Source organism: Leptinotarsa decemlineata, unplaced genomic scaffold (assembly GCF_025532065.1).
Source record: "Leptinotarsa decemlineata unplaced genomic scaffold, Ldec_3_MD MMD2_tig00026328_RagTag_RagTag, whole genome shotgun sequence".
Lineage (NCBI taxonomy): Eukaryota > Metazoa > Arthropoda > Insecta > Coleoptera > Chrysomelidae > Leptinotarsa > Leptinotarsa decemlineata.
In genome coordinates, this window is record NW_027412688.1 from 17,001,606 (window position 1) to 17,022,324 (window position 20,719).

At 33.9% G+C, this 20,719-nt stretch overlaps 1 protein-coding gene across 2 annotated transcripts in view; it reads right to left on the bottom strand.

The window, feature by feature from the left end:
* Positions 1 to 9,108: 9,108 nt before the first annotated feature.
* Positions 9,109 to 20,719, bottom strand: part of LOC111513932 (uncharacterized) — a 28,010-nt gene continuing 16,399 nt past the window's right edge. For both annotated transcript variants that reach the window (XM_074182179.1, XM_074182180.1), the window contains exons 2-3: positions 14,122 to 16,579; positions 9,109 to 9,460 (exon numbers count right to left, since the gene is read on the bottom strand). In XM_074182179.1, the coding sequence (XP_074038280.1) occupies positions 15,359 to 16,564 (1,206 nt within the window). In that variant the 5' untranslated portion in view covers positions 16,565 to 16,579 and the 3' untranslated portion in view covers positions 9,109 to 9,460; positions 14,122 to 15,358. The remainder of the gene's footprint in view (positions 9,461 to 14,121; positions 16,580 to 20,719) is intronic.

Below are 20,719 nucleotides of genomic sequence, written 5' to 3' on the forward strand. Positions count from 1 at the left end.
TAAACTTTGTACATTTAATAGCATTGAATTTGGATTGAAAATCATTCCTGAGGTCGACTGTGTTTCCTTAGGTATAAAAAATTATTTAAACAAGCATTTTTGGGCCACACAGTTGGGTTCATGGCCTTCTCAAAGTTTTCCTCAAAAATACGAACCTTGAATGATGAGTAAACACCAGGATAACGAGACTTCATATTTTCACACAATACTTCTGGAAAGTGAGGCTTCAATAGATTTTCCATTGCACTAATATCAGTATTAGTATCAACTCTATATACATGGAGGTCAACATATTTAGGTATACCTTTTATAGTACCAGCAGTACCTTCCGTGCCTGTTCCAACAAGAAGTTGCCTTCTCTTATTGTTTTTATAAGTTACTCTTTTCCAAGGAGTTTGTTCAGATGATGAGTCTTCCTTCACATTCACATCCAATGATCCATGAACCTTTTTAATATACTCATTTTCTGTTGAGGAATAAGTTGGTTTTTTGTTCAGAGTAGATTCTTGCTTGGATCCAAGATTTAACATATCATCATCTTGATTATTTATTTCAACTACGTGATTTATTTTTTGGCGAATATTCATATCGGACGTATTACCTCTTTTTGGAATGGTCCCAGTTTTTTTCTCCGATGTTTCAGATATATTTGAAGATCTGGCAATGGTGGAGAGATTATGGTTCTCTTTTGATAAGTGTAGTAAGGATATTATCTTTTCTTGACGTTCAATTCCCTTCTTCAATTCGTCATTGATAGTTTTCAAAAAGTCCGTTTCCATTCAAGCACATTTTAGATCACATTTCAACTTGGTAACTTCCAACCTCAAATCTTCGATACCCTCGTTAACTACACCAGTTTCAGAATATTCACTATCTTCGGAGCCTTCCACATGTTTTCTTACACTATCACTTACTCTCACTGCATCTGGTCCTTTTTAGATATTAACATTTCCAATAAATCAGATTTTTTCAAACGATCTAATTCACGAGCTAAAATCTCTTCGGTTACCATGTTGCACATACATCTTATTGCCTGTTGTCCTGTTCGTTATTCTCGAATTCCTTAAAATGGAGTTCCATATTTGATTGAGGTTCACCGCTTCTTCTTTTCTGTTAAAATTATCTGTGTGTTTGTGGATCTCTATTGCCTCCCGTACCAGTCGGCTATGGTATCCCGAATTTCAAAAACCAAACATGAAATAATATCAGAATTTAACGTAGCATCTGAATATGTAATGATATACAGGGCGTTCTATTTAAAAAAATGGAATTTTGGTCTGTAGCACCTACACCAAACACCCTGTATATTTAAAAATTATATCAAACCAGATATTGCCTGTCACATAAAATGTGGGACACCCGGTATATATATATATATATATATATATATATATATATATATATATATATATATATATATATATATATATATATATATATATATATATATATATATATATATATATATATATATAGAAATAGAAGTTATTAAATCGGACATAGCACTCAAGAAAGTGGCAAACCATAGACACGTGTTTCGGGCTTTTGGCCCATCATCAGTATGGTGCAGCCAAGTGTAAGGATGGGCAACACTTGGTTACCAAAAGATAGAAATACAAATACACGGAGCCACCAGCAGGAGCCAACCGCACATTTGTGGTTTCAGTTGATAGATCTTGTGTTCACAAGAAAACTATCAAAATCACCACGGAGGCAGCAATAGCTACGTGCGTGACATCCGGGTCCAGGAAATTATACAAATATAAAAGTTATTGAGTGTCTTGATATAGAAATAGAAGTTATTAAATCGGACATAGCACTCAAGAAAGTGGCAAACCATAGACACGTGTTTCGGGCTTTTGGCCCATCATGTGCGGTTGGCTCCTGCTGGTGGCTCCGTGTATTTGTATTTCTATCTTTTGGTAACCAAGTGTTGCCCATCCTTACACTTGGCTGCACCATACTGATGATGGGCCAAAAGCCCGAAACACGTGTCTATGGTTTGCCACTTTCTTGAGTGCTATGTCCGATTTAATAACTTCTATTTCTATATCAAGACACTCAATAACTTTTATATTTGTATATATATATATATATATATATATATATATATATATATATATATATATATATATATATATATATATATATATATATATATATATATAAGAGCCCGCCGCTCTTTGCGGTTTTATGGTTTCTCTCAATTAATGAATGTTAAGCGACTTAACCACAATATATTAGTAAAAATCGCTCTTAAATCGGCTAGTCCGTTTCTGAGATCAGCGCACACAAAAATAGCAGACAAGTTTTCCGAAATTGATAGTAACGCATTTAAATTGACTGAAGTAAGTACATCAAGTAATTATTCGTTGGGTGCTCTTGGGATAACAGTCAGTCTTAATTCGATTTGGTCAAACCTAGCCCCACCAGCAATAGCTGTTTGCTACAAGAAGCACTTCAAAAACAATTACTGCCTTAAAGAAACCATCACTCGTTTCAGGAAACGGGAAAACAGAAATTATCTCGCTAACGAAACAACGTCAAGCCAACTGAAATTCCCTGGGGAAATGCCACCGGAACATCCGGTTTGACTGGCAAAGAGGATTTAGGTCCTTTTACCTAATTTCAGAATTGCTTGATCAAGCTTTTGTGCCAGTAGCACAGAAATTATTCAAGTGCTGGGTATTAGATCGGTTGTATGATCTTTTCGTTTCGTTTTATATCGTTTCAATTATTGATAATTCATCATTCATTCATAGGCATTGGAGGAAGTTTTTCCCGAGGATCTAAACTTGAGATGGTTACGGATTATTCAGTAGTTTTTAGCAACCTTCAAAAATGTATATTCTAGACGGATGGATGAAGTTGAATCATGAAAAATTGAGAAGAGTTATTTATGATGGTATTCGTGTAATATTGAAGCTTGTTCAGTGGAGAGATGAGGCTCAGAAAAGTGAAAAATTTTACAAATTTCGAAGAAATAAATAGTGGTGAGCAACAAAATTTTTCAAAATGATTTATGAAGAAGTAGATATTTTAGTATATGAGGAAACGTCGAAAGATAAACAGAAAGTCAAGTTCATTAGGTCTTTTATGTACAAGTTTATTTTCTTCTGTTAATTCTGGTGCAGTCCTTTTTCTAGGAGCGGGCCTCTTCACGAGCGGGGTTATTATTACATATCTTAGATTTTCACTGCGAAAATGTTAAAATTATTTCCTTATAGCTCTGTGAGACTCATTCTTTTCTGGTTTTGTTGGATTGTTCGGGTCCACTAACCGTGTTGATTGAGTTCTGGCCTAGACTGTGAGATTAGGTTATTGTTGCCACTGGGGCAAAATATTTTCGTCTCTTGTCTCGTGACATATCTTGTTTCGAACAAGACAAGAGGAAATTTTTCTCTTGTCTTCTTGGTCAAGACTATAGTATTTTCATAAATGTGCATAAATGTTCTTTTATAAAGTTGTAAATGCAGAAGGTTGCAAAACCTTGTAAAGCTTTGAGAACATAACTTGTAAATGCATCGCATACCGGTTACTGCAAATTCTGAATATCAAAGAAGAAGTAAAGATAATACAAGATGAGGGAATGTCCTTCTGTTGTCGTGAAAAACGATATTCTTGTGAAGAGAGGCAGTTAATCGAGACAAGATGGGAGAGGGCATGGCCGTAGCAAATGATGCTAAATGCCAAAAAAAAAACATAGCTCCATCTCAAGGAAAATTCTATTCATGAGAGTACATTTTTTCATCTCGAGCCCTTCTTCGCGCATCTGTGTTTGGTAAAAGAGTATAAAAGTATTGGAACATGTGATTTCAAACTGTATGTTGATCCTATAATGAGTAGGTATGTTTTACAACATCACGAAGTACAGTTTCATCTTTTCAAACAGTTATTATTGAATACTAACGAGGTGAACGCTATATCGTCAAGTAGGCTTGCACTACCGTCGCGTCGTTGAACGGGATTTTCTGCTCTGAATTCTTTCAACCATGACTGAATGACATGAAATTTTATAGTAGCTAAAAAGAAATAATAGCGTCGATGTGCGCCTTTATTCTGAGGGGAGATTACAGTTCTTCTTAGGGGTTGAAACGTTTTCACTTTATATAATCTTGAAAATGCATGGAGGTATGAACTCGAGATGAAAAATGTTTCATTGACTGTTTTCGAAAGATCGATTTTTTTCTGGTTATTCGCGTTTAAATATGTGTATTTTCCTAGTAGAAAATTCATGTTACGTTTTATTGAAAAAGTTGAGCAAACTTTAAATGATGCTTGTTTATGAATATTCGTTGCACACGACTTTTTTTATTTCAGTAATACTGAACTCAGAAGTTTGGGTAAGTTTCTGTTTGAAATCGGTTAGGAATATGTTTTTCCGATAACAAAAGACGAAACTTGTCTGAGCTAAAGATTAACGAGGTTTCATTTTCCAACGTGCGATTTCTTGAACGAGTTGGACGATAGACAATGAATTTTAATCGTCCGGCATATGGACTCGGCACACTGTTTCACCTATCGATCGATTGAATGAGGAACAAATCATTCACGCCAACCCAACAGGCTACCGCCCCACCCGTACCATTAAACTGCATATTTTTCCAAAACACTTGTAGTTTATAATTTTTAATTGCCACACTATTTTACTTATTTGAAGTCCGTCCTAGTTTGTTAAAATCCATTTTCTGGAAACGCGCGTGTTTTGAAGTTTCTGTGGCAAGATAAACAATCCGTACCCACTTCCAATTATATTCGAACATGTTCATGCAATCTGTCACCACAACTACCAAATTCCACCCTATCTGTTGGTGGATTTGTTTTGTCATGCCTTAAAGTGATTGCTTCTATCACTTCTTTGGAAGATTCCCACATTTTTTGTATCAAGATGGTGTAGTAGAATGCCAAACACTTTCCCAAAAATACTATATCGATGTTGGTGAATCTTCAAAACCAAAAGTCTAGTTGGGGGAAGGGGATATTTGCGGTTGAATCTTCACAAATAGGCGTTTGTAAACAGAAAATCAGCTTTGATAACGGAACATCAATCTACTAGATTTCCTAATCAGATATCTCTCGAATCCTAGAGACCATAACAGTTTTTTTAAATTTCATACAGATCATTCGTCTGTGAAACAATTCATGATATGGTTCTAGTTTTTGTTGCATTTACTGCATTCATTATCGGTGTTAGGGTACAAATTGATTTTTTTTATTGAAAATTTTAATGTTCCGTTTCGAATCACAAACTTCACAGACCTTCAACTCATGAAATATACACTCGTCATCGTAGGCTATTAAATGAGAAGTACGGGTCTGAAATTGAATGTCGATTTTTGGAAGTATAAACTGACTGTAAAGCCTTGAAAACGCAGCTATGATGGCTTGGGAAATTTGCAAAAACTAGACTTGAGTGAAAAAAATATTATTTGGAACAGTCGTAGAGGTTTCTTCGGTGAGTGGACACAAAAAACCGTCAAGATTCATTACCAAATGGGTTTGCTTCACTCTGAGTCGGTTTCAATTTGCATGAAAATCAGTTTGAAGAAATAATATAGATATAACCAATAAAACCGATCGTATCAAAAATAATTTATAGCGATAGGTAAGTAATGGTTATTATTATTATTATATTCACCAGTCCATCTAACACCAGTTTAGTAGAAACATTAGTCTGTTTGGAAGGTGTGACGGCAAATCTACAAAAAATATTTCTCAAAATAGATCTTTGAAAATCACTCGAATACCAATTCTAGAAGCTTCACAGTAAAACAGAACTTCTAATAAGAAACGAATTTATTTGCATATTCAGGCATCAAGACATCATCCACACACGAGTAGTTCAGAAAACAAGACATCAGAAACAGAAGAGAAACCTATCACACTATTCCTTGCGTGGATAAAACTATTCAATAGAGAAGATTCAGTTAATTGAAAGAAAACTATCGAAACAATTGACCAAAATTGAAAAAATTCAAAGCTAAATGCAGTAATTTAATATTATTTTGAAAATGGGAAGAATTTGGCTTTGTTATTATTTTAACTGAGATTTGATGAGTTTTTTGCCTGCAGGCAAATATTTTATAATTAAAGTGTGTTTTTATCTGTGCATTAGGCCCTCTCATTTTGTCTTCAATCGAGGACCGCCTGCCCGGTACTGACGATGCCCAATAGGCTCAAACAGCTGTATACCGGTGGCTCTTAAATTGAAATCAATATGGGAATGATCAAAGAGTACTTACTTATTCATTTTTGGATTTTCATGAAATTATTTTCCAGCAGCTTGACTGCATTAACCTTTCTAGATTATATATATATATATATATATATATATATATATATATATATATATATATATATATATATATATATATATATATATATATATATATATATATATTTGATTTCAGATGAGAAGTAATTTCCATCGAATTAGCGATATTCAATGCAGTTAAACAAATAACAGAGAAAGCTGATAGCAAAAAACCTCGGTGTGCCTTTCAAAGACCTTTGAATTGTTATACCACGAAAAACTGAAAATATATGGTATAAGGGGTGTGGGTTATGAACTCATCAGGTCATACCTATCGAATCGATCCTAAGTTGTTATCATAATGAATTCACAAAATCATTATACGCCTATATCTAGTAGAATCATAATTAGGCAGGGTGTACCTCAGGGATCGATCCTTGATACTTGAGGGAGCAACTTTCCGTTTGTAGCTTTAGAACATATCACTAGGCCCACGTATAGTCATTGATTTCAATAGTATTATATTTTGGGGTTCTTTAGTATATTCACAAAACATATTTATTACTCAAAAAGAATTCTGATCGTAAATCTAGATCGAAGAAGCTCTTGTAATGAATTTTTTTGTAAACTTGACAGCTCGTTGTACTTCTTGGGTCTTGTCTGCTCTGTAAAAAAATATTCTTAACTGTTTCACAGAAATAGTGGTCAGTATTCAAATAATATGAACATCAATATCAGGCATTGTAACGAACTGTAACCCGTGCTATAACTCTACCTTTGATGAGAAAAGTTAAAAATATTTTTTTTAATAAGCTTAAAACAATAACGAACGAAAAATACTAGTTTATTGTGAAAAAAGCGTGGGCGCTTTGTGCTATATTTTTTTTATATCAAGCGCCCGTTGCTTTTTTCACAATACTAGTATTTTTCGTTCGTTATTGTTTTAAGCTCAGAAATGTTTTCAACTTTTTAGTTCGATGTTCTTTAAAAGCGTCTTTTTAGTTTTTTAAACTATATTTATTTTTCATTTTTTAGTTTCGTATGCTATAAAAGCGTGTTTTTAGTCTTTTAAAACTATATTTATTTTATCTGAAATTTGGGATCAATCAGCCGTATATTGTTTATAAAAATTGCCATTGATATTTTTCGATTCCGGAGTGGGAGCCTAAAAATTAGCTACCAAGCCCAAGGCAGCAGTCGCGCAAAGGAGGGTTACAGATAAGGCAGCAGACGCGTGTGTTAATTGAAAAAATACTTTTTTCAAATGAAGAAATACATGTAAAGTATTATATCAAAGAGGTTACGTACAGCGCCATCTGCTCGCGAATAGATCAAGCAATAATGTCGATATATCAAGGAGGTACGGACAGCGCCATCTGCCCGCGAATAGACCAAGCAATAATGTAGATATATCAAGGAGGTTACGTACAGCATCATCTGCCCGCGAATAGATCAAGCAATAATGTCGATAATTCTGTCAAATACAGATCCCGAGCTTGAGAGTTACAAGCAAACAAAAAAACAAACATACATAAATAAATACATACATGCAGGTGAAGCTAATAAATGTGTGTTGAAGTAGATATGTAAATGCTGTTCAGCATGAATATTTTTGAATAAAACTCTTCTTTACTTCATGTAATTTTCAACTATACTTGTAGATGATCAAACATTTATGTATTTTGATTTGAAAATTCAACCATTGTGAAATCAGTACTGTTTTAAGGTAAATGAGAATTAGCTTCTCGAAAGTTTAATTTTTTTTGCTGTGTCCACTGTCGATTGTATTGCAATAAAATTATTCTTATCATTATTATTAAAATATATGATGGAATCGGCCGATACTTGATGAAAATCAATAACTAACATATTCTAAAAACACTTCATTGTGAGATTTTCACTGAACAGTTTTACAAAAACGCAACACGTGTTTTGCCATACAATGGCTTCCATACAATGAGCGTGTCTTCACTCACAATAAAGTGTTTTTAAGAGTACGTTCATTATTATTAAATATTTTTATATGAAATATGGATAATTCTACGTTTGACTGTTAGCCCATATTGATTAGTCTACTCATGTTTTCCCATTCATTTATTCATAATAAAAAATATTTCTACTACCCATTAACAAACTTAATGTTGTTCATATTATTTACAAGGTTCTCTTGTTTGATATGTCATTATTTCGTTGAATTTGTGTCTTCAGCTGATTTGGTTATTCTTTGTTCATGAACATTAAATGTTTCTTGGAATAGGGAAGACAATACATACATTGACGTAACATGCATCTATAGTTTTCATGGAAGCACGGCTAGAGATACTGATGAGTTATCTGAGGAGCGGCATGGCCCCCATAATATTCTTCTATTCGCCAGTACTACATTAAATTTTCTAGGTAGTGTTGTGGATAATTCACATAAAAACAATCCGATGGTGTCGCATACCATTTATTGAGAGCAGTAATACTGAGTTGCGATGTTGAAAATAAATTATTCGATATCGATTTGATCGATTCGATCAGATATATTTGCGGCACAATAATACTTACTCTTGAAACCCTGTTCATGAAAGAAGATGTACTGCATTAGATAACATTGTCGAATACTCATCGTTTCTGTCCATTGAGTAGGATGACATGACAGAGTTTTTATCCTTGGTCCATAGTATTCAGCTTTAGGTAGTAGAACATCGTCTGGGACTGAACAGATAATACTTTCAGTTCAGTCTTTTATGTAATCACTATTTTGGATAAAATTAATTTGTATCAACAGACCACGGGAAATATCCATATGGAGCCTAGGCAGTAATAGTTGTGACAAATGTATTGTGTAGGATGATTGGGTGAGGTTCTATAATTTCTCTCCTCAATGCAGACTTCAAAACTGCCAAAATTTTTGAAAAGGTTGATGACTACCTCTCAATTTGAGATCAACCTCATTTCGATGTTTCATATTCGATAGGGGAATTTCTTTACTAAATCTCCTACAGTGCGATGAACGATTTGTAACACGACTATAAACCGAGCGTTTGTTCTTGAATAATTTCAAAGTGTTGTTTTTTTTTCTTTTCTCCAAACTCGAAAATAATCTTCTACGGGTATTTCACTGCAAGCGACCAGAGTTTTCTCGTTTATACTGTTCCATTCTTTCGATAGAATACATTCCATAAATGTGCTGAACAACCCATAATCACCATGAATTAGCATCTGGAACAAATGGAAAATCGATTGAGAACATTCAATTTTACACATCATCTTAACATTTTTAATGGAATTAAGACACAAGTAACATCTTTTCCTATTTCATTCAGTTTTTTTTTAATCTGATGCAGTGAATATCGACAAAATCTTCCTAAAAAGACGAAACGTTTTTTCACTTTCGAAACTGATTATTTGATAGGTGAAATTGAAACCTTTTCACACACTGGAACAAAAATACTGTCTCTCGACGCTCATCTCGCGTCAGCTAGGTTACAGTTCTTCATGAATATTTGAACGAATAATTATCCGAAATAATTCCTAGTATTTTGTTATTGTGAATTGCTCTCTGGATTACCTGTTTTCATCTGTAATTACGTACAAGTGCGAAAAGTGGACTATTAAGAATGTGCCCCTATCATCGTTCACAGTGCTATTTCCACATTTTTCGAGTTCTAAACTCTCGAAAGCATCAGAAAACGTGTTTTCAAGTACCATTCTCAATAATTTGAACATTTCTCATTAGATTTATCTGATCTATGGAACCGAATATGTGAAATACGTTCTCTCTAGTGAACCATTACAGTCCGCTTAGTTCAACCAACACATTTTCATCTTTTTTTTTCGGGTTTCCCAACACGAACCACGTTCATATTCATTCATTTTCAAATTTGAACGAATTTTGGTTTGTATGGAAGGCTATAAATTTCGAGTCTTCGTCTTTCTGAAGAGTCGAGGATTCAGGAAATTTTCTTTTCGTGACTAACTCATCCACTATGCTTCGGAAAATACTCGTTATTTTCAGTTACAGATAACTTGTCGTGTTTGAGTATGTTGTCTATCAATGAAATGAATGGTTTCTGCAGCTGCAGCCATCTCGAAAATTGTAAAAATCAAGAGTAACTGGCAGTTTTCTTACACTATTCGCTTCATTTTTAAAATTCCATACATGGGTTGACAACATTTGTTGAAGTTTTAAAGAACATAGATGATCCAGTAAGAGTGTGGACCAATCAGTATTGAGCATTCGCATGGACACATTCCATCACCCCCACTACCAGCCTCCCTACCACACACTGAAATTATAAATGAGAATGAACACATAGCTCATCAGTCAGTAGTTGTTGAGACATCGAAATATAACCTTCATCCTCGCAGTCAATCCACAAATCACTGGTGATGTCTGCCGCAGCAGCAGACGAAACGTTTGGTACTTCAGATTCCATTCGATCTCGACCTACCAGATCTTGTTCTCTTCAATCGTTAACTTATTGAAGTGTACGAGCAGTTTTCAACGTCACTGTCATATTCATTTTTTAAGAAGTTTGCTGGTGTATTCTGAGTTGCATAGAAGAACTGCATCTTTCAGAAAAGTCTAGGATTTACGGAGCACTAACTGGATTAGCTCATCCACTTTGATGACTTCTCTCTCGATTTCATATCTTTCTTTGCTCAAAAGGAATCTGACCAGCCCATGGAAGACCTAAAATTCCCAGATAGCTATAGCTGCCTACGTGATCATGTTAGATGTAGCCTGGAAATTCTAGGTCTTCTAACTGGCTCCTGTTGTTGACTCCGTGCGTATGTGTTGTTTCTTGCTGTCGGCAAACAAGCGTTGCCCATCTTTACACTTGGCTGCACCGCGCTGATGAGGCCAATAGCTAGAAACACGTGTCCGCGGTTTGCCCTCCTTTTTGGAGTGTTGTGTCCACGAATAGTTTCAATATTTGATAAATATATATATATATATATATATATATATATATATATATATATATATATATATATATATATATATATAAATAGATAAGTGCTTTTTGATCATTTCCATATTGATTTCAATTTAAGAGCCACCGGTAGACAGCTGTTTTAACCTATTGGGTACCGGGCAGTACCAATATTGCAATTCATTTGATCGAATTCAAAAATTATAGAAGAATACTAACACCAGATATATCCCTGACAACTCACACCATTGTCCATAACAAAAAATGGCAGGACTACATTTTCATTCCCATTGAGATATGAGATCAAAATCAAACTGGATGAGTAAATTTAGATAGTATCTTCGTTAATTCTAGACTTCCCAGCAGGTGAATCAGCATACACCAACATATCGGTTCAAACTTCTGAAAAATTGATTATGAAAGTGACCTTCAAAACTGGTCCGCACTATACTTTAACAAGTGTTGTCAACCTGAAAGACAAGACAACGGAAACGGACATGTCTGAACTTAACAAAATGAGGTGAATCGATAAAAAAAACTGCTAGTTATTCTTGATTTTTTACCAATTTTCGAGGCGGAGCAGATTACAGCTTCAGAAACTATAGATGAAGTATCTGGGTATATGATTTCACAGCTCTTTTATTGATAGACAATATGCCCAAATACGACAGGTTAACTGTGAATAGTAAACTTTTTTTTAAAAATTCTTTCAATTTACTCAGTAAATATTCTTCGTAAGAAATTTTTTTGTGAAGAACTTAATACTTCCTACTGTTTTTATGGGTATATAAACCTTTCACAATCTGAAAATGATCGTAATCTAAAAAATAGAACGAAACCCAATGTAGAAGATATTTTGGATCTTCTGAAATTATATACCGACAAAGTTTTTTCCAGTTCAAGAAGGATTTTTATCAACAAGAATTTGAAATGGCAATGGGCTCATCCTTGTCACCGATTCTGAGTAACATTTTTAAGGAACATTTTGAAAGAACATGCATCAAAACTTACCAGAATGATTCAAAGATATGGCGGAGATATATCGATGATGTATTCGCTGTCTGGGACCATGACCCAGTTGATATCAATGTTCTCTTGAATCATTTGAACTTGTGAGTACACACCATAAAATTCACATTAGAGAGGAAAGTTCATAATCAACTACCTTTCCTCGATGTTATGATAAAAAAATTGATGAATACTCTTGATACGAGTGTTTATTGACAGAAAACTCATATTAATAAACGCTTTCACTATAAATCTTATTACCATGCTCACGTCAAAGAAGTATAGTTAGGTGTTTGTATGATAGGTCAAAGACAGTTTACAATTCAGTTCATGAAATAAAAGAGGACATAACTATCATTAAAACAGTTTTGGACCAAAACTCATATCCGAAGCAGTTTGTAGAAAGAGCTCTCAATGAAGATGGTGAAAGCAATACACAACATATCCCACAATCACCACAAATCCTACAACCATACACATTCCTCACAACTAATGTCATACCTTATCTTTCCGGTTTGTCTGAGAATTTGAGAGGCATCGGTTATAGGTATAATGAAGAACAACTTTTTGAACTACCAACACATAAACTAAGCCCGAAAACATGGTTGAAAAAACGAAAGCTTGTATTCACAATATACCTTGTTCTTGTGGAGAAAGTTTTATAGGTGAAACCTCAAGACCCCTAAGAAAAAAATTAACATCGTGAATTAATAAGAAGATAGATGGCAAGATCGGATAGAGGAGCATATTTTAAAATCACCTGGTGATCACGCTAAAGTGAATCTAAATTTTTCATTAAAAAATTAATGAAAAAATCAGAAAATCGAAAGAATCCGATATGTTCTTTTAGCAGGTAACAAGAGAATTTCGAATAGCTATGTGGAAATGGATCTTACTTGCCATTACTGAGAAGAGAGGTTGAAAACGGAAATATGAACATCAACTGACTTCTCAAAAACAACCAATATATGTATTCATGCATATGGCATCTGAACATTTCATTCTTTTGACATAAGTCAAAAAAATTAGAGCTCTCAAAATTTGAGGTGAAAGTTCTATAGTGAATTTCCGGTTTTGAAAACGGAAAAAGATTATTTACCGAAACTTCGACCACTAGAGAAAGCTATGCATGAATGTTGACTTTTTTCCAATCGATTATCTCAATTTGTAGGCATCATTTTATAAATATGACAAGTAACTGACTAATTGGACTTTTCAGTTGTTTATATTACGCAGTAACTTTTTGAAATGAACTTTTCAGTTTGCCCTTCATTACATTTTGGCAGATCCTCTGTTGATTTAGCTTCAGCAATTTGTCAGATTGTGGAAGGTTATATAGGCACCTCAAAGACACTAGGAATTACTCAGTAACTCATCGTGGTGAATTAAAAAGTTCGCTCTTTCTTTACCTGTATAATATTCTTGAAATTTTATATTTTTTCAGATATTGAAATATAACAATCCTCAAAAATGTTAATGATGAACTCTGATTATCCACAAAAAATACCTTTATTTAATTTCAGCGTAATATTCTTACCACCAGCAGAATATATTTCTCTCATACCTATAGTACGAAATTCTTCTTCAACAGATAAGAGCAACTTCTTTAAACAAATATTTCCTTTTTGCCTTTCATTTCGTCGTTAGTAAACAAAAAAAATACTCATTTAGCGGTTGTACTTCAAAAGTGAAGTGACGTAATTTTGGTTATCTTTAATTTTTTATTTTTGTAGATAAATGAGGTTCAAATACAGTCCATAACTGATTCGTGGGTTCCCAGCAAGCAAAATCTAATGATCACCAGTAACGACTACTGAATAAGAAATGGAATTAAATATAACAAAAATTTCACTATGATTTGAAACTTTCTCATTGTGTTGAAAAGAGGATAACCAATTAAATAATTTATTAATAAGATGAAGTTTTCAGTCTTACCGACGTAGAGAAAAACTCTAAAAATTCATCTGTCTCGTAGGTCTCCTTCAATTGATTCCAAGCACATTTTGCGAGGAAATATTCTGCGAAAGTATGGTGAATGAATTCGACATTGTTGTTCACTTTCTGTAAAATTCCTATTTTCAAATCTGTTTCTGATATCTGTGGAAAACTCGTATCGTGAGCTTTGAACAACGGCCAATCTTTTTCATCAACCAGCAATCTAACTGCAAGTTTTTGATATTGAATAACTGCCTTATCAAAAACTGACAACATTTCTCTGTCGACTGCAACGTTTCCTTGAGTCCTGCATTTGTCACTGAGGAATATTTCCTTTTTGGTTTCGATGAATAAATCAAATATAATGAGACAGTTGTGCTTGTTTATTGTCCGGTTCATAGTTTCTTTACTACCTTTGAAAATGTCTGCAATAACTCTGGTCAGCAGAGGTATACCCAGTAGCTTCAAATATCTTTTATCAAATTTTTTCATTATATTCTTAATCAATTTTCCTGAGTCGTGATCGGTAATATTCCTCCAAAAATTGGTGAAGAACATTATCTGGTTTTCCTTAGAAAATGGAAGTAAATCAAAACATTCCAAACACATTCTACCCTTAATATATGCCTCTAGTTGTGGTCTAGAAGTTACTATTATTTTCTTTACATTTTCTTCCTTTGAAGTATTAGCCAAAAAGTTTAGCACGATATCTGTATAAGTTGGACTTATTTCGTCTACAGCATCAATTAACAGAAATATCCTGTTGGGTGTATTGAATATGTTCTTAGAGAACTGCGTATTGAGTAAATTTTCATATTTACTATATTTCAACATTTTCTTCAATGTTATGTTATCTTGTTCTTTCAAGCATTTTTTGTATAATTCTGTATACTCATTCAAATTAATTCTGATGATTAGACAATGATTGTTACGACATTCCTGAATCAAGCAACCCAATCTTGTCAATATCGTAGTTTTGCCCATTCCAGGACCATTTGATATCAGAAATACTTTTCTCCCACTTGCATTTACTGCCGCAAGAAATTCTCTCTCAGAAAATTGATAACATTTTCTGTCTGAGATTTGAATGAAACTTCTCTCTATATAATATTGTTCAATTTCAGCTAATCTGGGCACTTGAGTGCCAATTTCTACATTATAGTCCTTTATCAAGTGAATTATAGTTTCTGGGTTGATGATTATGTTCACTTTATTCATTGAATCTCCAATGACGCTTTCAAGAGTGGTTTTTTTTACCTTGAAAAAATATTTCTTTTCTCAACAAATATTTCTTGAATTCATTTTTCAAATCCCCGAAACAAATTTTTTCTTGAAGAACTTTGTGGTAGTCATCCTCTTCAACTAGGGTTATTTTAGATAAGACCACAGCCTTTTTATACTTGTATTTTGTTGTTATAACATGTATCAACTTCAGAATTTCTTTCGCTTTGGATTTTGTTAATCCCGAAACATTTACAAAAAGTATCATGAATTTATGCCACAGAAATGCATCTATCACCTCCCGAACAAGTTCAGCATTACTGTCTTGTTTCAGGTATAGGGTACTTTCTGCTCCGTATGTAGCTCTGATTGTGTCATGTATTTCAAAGATACTCAATAGCTGATGTTGTTCGCAAACAACATTCAAAATTTCGTAGTCTACCACAGGTAGAGGTTCATCAAATAATACACCATAAGAATCTAAATTCTGGAAATATTTTTTACTCTGGCAGTTGTATAGAAAGGCTTTCACGTACGCCTTTATCAGCGGCATCTGATTTTTCATATGGAACCAGTCTCTCATATTAGCGATAAAATTCTCTTTGGAAAAACCGACTCCCCATTCTTCGTTCAGATTTCGAATCGAGTTCTCAATCGCCTTGTCGAGTTCTGATCCATTCATATAAATGAATCGAAATTTTTTGCAAAATTCTTTGGCCTGCAATTTTTCCGAATCTTTTAGATCATATATATTCGACGTATCGAATAACCTATATGACTTGGCTATCTTGCTGAATATAATTCTGGAAGGTATTTCTTGATTTTCTTGAATTATTGGTTCTTCACAAAATATTTCTTTTCCTGTTCCCAGATCAATGTTGGTGCAGATGAAAACTCTTGCTATCTCGAAATCATTTTTGATTTTGACGAATGAATTGAAATATGAACGTATTCCGAAGTCAGCGTTTTTAGAATCAGCTCTAAAGAAATCTGCCCTGATAAGTTTGTTGTCAGTTTTGTATTTGGCCTGCATCAAATAATATTCTTTTCCTATCCGCAGCACCATGTCATCAAATTTTCCGACATTTTCTTGTTCTGTAGTCATTTCCCAATCATCTACTTGTAAAGCTTCCAAAGCGAACAAGCCGAGCAGCTCAATCTGGTAACTAATCCCAAGGTCACTTCCTGCTTTTTTATTACTGCTGTTTTTTCGTGAAGTCATTGACAGGATACTTCTCTGAAAGAAAACAAGAATGATATTTATTTTTGAAAAATATAACCTATGAAGATGATGTTACAGTGTAAAAATAACACTCATACATCCAATTTATCGTAAAATGAGGTTGCTTGCAGAAAAATAATGTGCATTTCTCTAATGTCACCCCCTTTTAATTTTTGAACGGGTCTACTCAAAAAATTGAAATTTGCGATAATGAATTTAATGTATGAAAACTTTATTTTGAAGTGAAATTGACAGATCAAACTATGAAGATGGCGACTGGGAAAAAAATTGAATGGAAAGGGGTGGTCTTGTGACACATCAATTTGAAGCTCCTGAATACTTGACAACCCTAGAATATGAAGTCAATATCTTCACCTACTACAAAATGTATGAATATTTAATAGTTTCCTGAAGACAAACACAATAATATCGATATTTCTAGATATATAACTTTTTATTTGCCATATGGAAATTCCAACAACCCGATAAGATTTGCTAAGTTATTTTTGTTTATAAAAACGACAAACAATGTCAGTACGACAATCAACATCATTGTTCAGTTACAATATTCTCATTTAGTTTTTGGTTGGTCAATTATATGGTCAATTATCGTCCATTGGAAGAAAAAATTCAAGCGATTTTTATTTACTGTGCGATGCGTAGCACGAGACCGAAAGGATTTTCAATGAACGTTTTCCGAATCGTCCTATCTGTAGAAAATATTTGAGGGAACTTGTATCCAAATTCACAACTACCGGTAGTGTATATAACAAAAACCTCCAGGTCATCCGTCTATTCCGGAAGAACAGCAAGTGGAAATAATTGGTGAGATGGTAGTAAATCCTGCATAGTCTATTCAAACCGTCGCGAATGTTTGTGAGGTGTCTCCTTCTACTGTGTGGAGATTTTTGAAGAGAAATAGATATCATCCATACAAAATTAAAATGGTACACGAAGAAACTGAAGATCACCCTTATCGAAAAACAGAATTCTGCGAGATAATGAAGGAAACCATTGCAAGGCATCCTACCTATCTCCACAATATTTGTTTCAGTGACGAATGTACAGTTTTTTCAAACAGCAATGTTCACAGATGAAATTGCCGTTATTGGAGTGACACCAACCCTCACGTTTTCTGGGAAACACATACCTAATATCCAGAAAAAATTTACGTTTGGAAAGGAATATTGGAAAACCATATTGTAGGACCTCTATTTATTGATCAAAATTTAACAGGGAAACTGTATTTGAATTTGCTGGAAACTACTATTGACCCTCTCATCACTGAAATCGTCGAAGCAAATCCTAATGAATTCGATATGGATATTGTATTCCAACAAGATGGAGCACCACCACATTACTCCAGACAAATAAGAAACTATTTGGATACTACTTTTCCCGGTCGTTGGATTGGCCGTTGAGGTTCTACAGAATGGCTAGCCTGCTCGCCAGATTCAACACCTTTGAACTTTTTTTATGGGGCTAATTGAAGCAAAAGGTGTACGAAACTGAACCTGCTTCAATACTGGATATACGGCAGAGAATAATGAATATTTGTAAATATATTGACGTTACTGTGTACGAAAATGTTCGGCGTGAAATAACCGATAGGCTGTTCATATGTCAAGAAGTTCAAGGCAACCATTTTGAACATCTTCTGAACTGACCTCAAGCTTATTACCTCATATTATGTAGTTAAATATCAATGTATTCAGCAATTATTAAAAGTTTCGCCATTTTGTAGTCGTTGAAGATATATTGACATTATATTATAGGGTTGTGAAGCATTTGTCGGGAACTTCAGAAGATGTGTCACAGGATCCCCTTTCCATTAAATTTTTTTTCCAAATGGCACCCAGTCGCCATCTTGAAATTTTCATCTGTCAACTTCACTTCAAAATAAAGTATTCATGCATTAATTTCATTATCCAAAATTTCAATTTTCTGAGTTGACCCGTTCAGAAAATAAAAGAGGAGGAGGAAATTAAAGAAAAGCACTGTATAATTTTCAACTTCGGTGCTCTAATGAATCGGGGAAAAGCGACATCGGCATGGGTGGCGTCTGTATTAGTGTAAAATGGTATAAAATATCTCACATTTCCTCTCGATAAGGGCAAAGTGAAATATTGTGAACTATTTCTGATATTCTTTATCATTGTGAAATTTAATTTGAACGTGTTAGAGTTATCCTGGATATTTTTCATGAATTAAAAAAATGTGAATGAAGAAATTTCTCGATTTATCTCTGTCATGAAACAATTTGTTGGAGTTAGTTAGTTCGTAATTGGCCATTATTATTCATTAAAGTCCTTCATGTGGTTGGAATTTGATATATTCATTTTATGAGGGGATTTGTGGCTATCACATGTGAGTTTTTGTATCTCCTGCGTTTCATTTCTCATTGAGATATATTGATTGAAATATTTTAAATTTCTGATAGAAAGGACTTAATTTTATATGTACTCATCAATCTTCTCACGCAAATTCCACCTTACATATCAGATTTGAAATCTCGAATAAGTGGGAGTGACTTTATCTCGTATAAAGCAGACTGTTTTTGACCTTGTTCAATTGCTACGATATCCAAGCGACCGGGGAACGCATCAACTGAGGAACTTCCACGAAGCTTGACACTGCATCGGAATTCAACAGATAAATGAAAAATATTTCATTTAAAAAAATGTTACCTAATTTTGTGAAAGCTAGTTTTTTGACCTTGGTCTGCAGGTTTTTATGCCTGACGTTTCGTATACTACTGCGGTAGACATTAGCAAAGGCGGTGTGGTAACGTTGTTGATGTTCCCTTTGTTCCGAATGCCTCCGCTACGATGGTTGTATTTGATTCTGGTTTTGTACTATTATTAGTGGGCATGGCTTGGTTTCTCTTAATTGGATAGCCCTATCAGGCTAACCAGGCGAATCCAGCAAAATTGCAAAAAAAATACATCAATTTGTAGCTAATTAGTTGCTAATTAGTTGCCAGAACAACGATTTTGTTGCTCGTGCCGATCCTTAGAAATCACAAATAATGCTATCGTGATATCAAGGTAGCAAGGTAATTCAATGAATTATATAGTTTCCCTTTGATCTTCACAGAATATTTAGTTGCTAAACCTTGTATATAGCGAAAAAATTTTGAATAATTTTTTTTAAATTTTTTATGATCTTGCTATCATGAAACTGTTTTTTCCTGGAATTGAAGATGTTCTAAATTTGTTACTCACCAAGAGTGAACTTAAATACACCTTGAGTAATAGCAACAAAATAGTTGAAACCGATCGGCCGATTTTCAATTTTTTTTTTATTTTCCACGTTCTTGCTATCTTGAAACTGGTTTTCCTTAGAATAAAAAGTGTTTCAAATCTGTTGCTCGCCAGGAGTATACTCAAATACATTTTGAGAATCAGCAACAAAGTAGTTGAAACCGATCGGCCGATTTGAATTTTTTTTTTCATTTTACTCGTTCTTGCTATCTTGAAACTGGTTTTCCTTAGAATAAAAAGTGTTTCAAATTTGTGTCTCATCAGGAGTTTACTCAAATACACCTTGAGTATGAGCAACAAAATAGTTGAAACCGATCGGCTGATTTTATTTTTTTTTTCATCATCCTCGTTCTTACTATTTTGAAACTGGTTTTCCTTAGAATAAAAAGTGTTTCAAATATGTTGCTCATCAGGAGTATACTCAAATTCACCTTGAGTTTCAGCAAGAAAATAGTTGAAACCGATTGGCAGATTTTTAATTCTTTTTTTCATTTTTCTCGTTCTTGCTATCTTGAAATTGGTTTTCCTTAGAACAAAAAGTGTTTCGAATTTGTTGCTCACCAGGAGTATACTCAAATACACCTTGAGTATTAGCAACAAAATAGTTGAAACCACTCGGCTGATTTTAAATTTTAAAAAATCTGCCGATTGGTTTAAATTGGTTTAAATTAGTAAAAATGTATTTGACAATGTGATAAGAAAGTGGGATAATCAAAAATAAACACTGAAAACATCAAGGCCCGTAAAATACTTCACTGCGGTACATCTGAGATTGTTTCTTTTAGGGATGACCGGATGACCATGAGTAATCATTCAGTTTGACCCTGTGTGATTGGCCTATGAGATAGCTGGTCATCCATTTAAGAGAAATGTCATCGAATCCTATGAACTT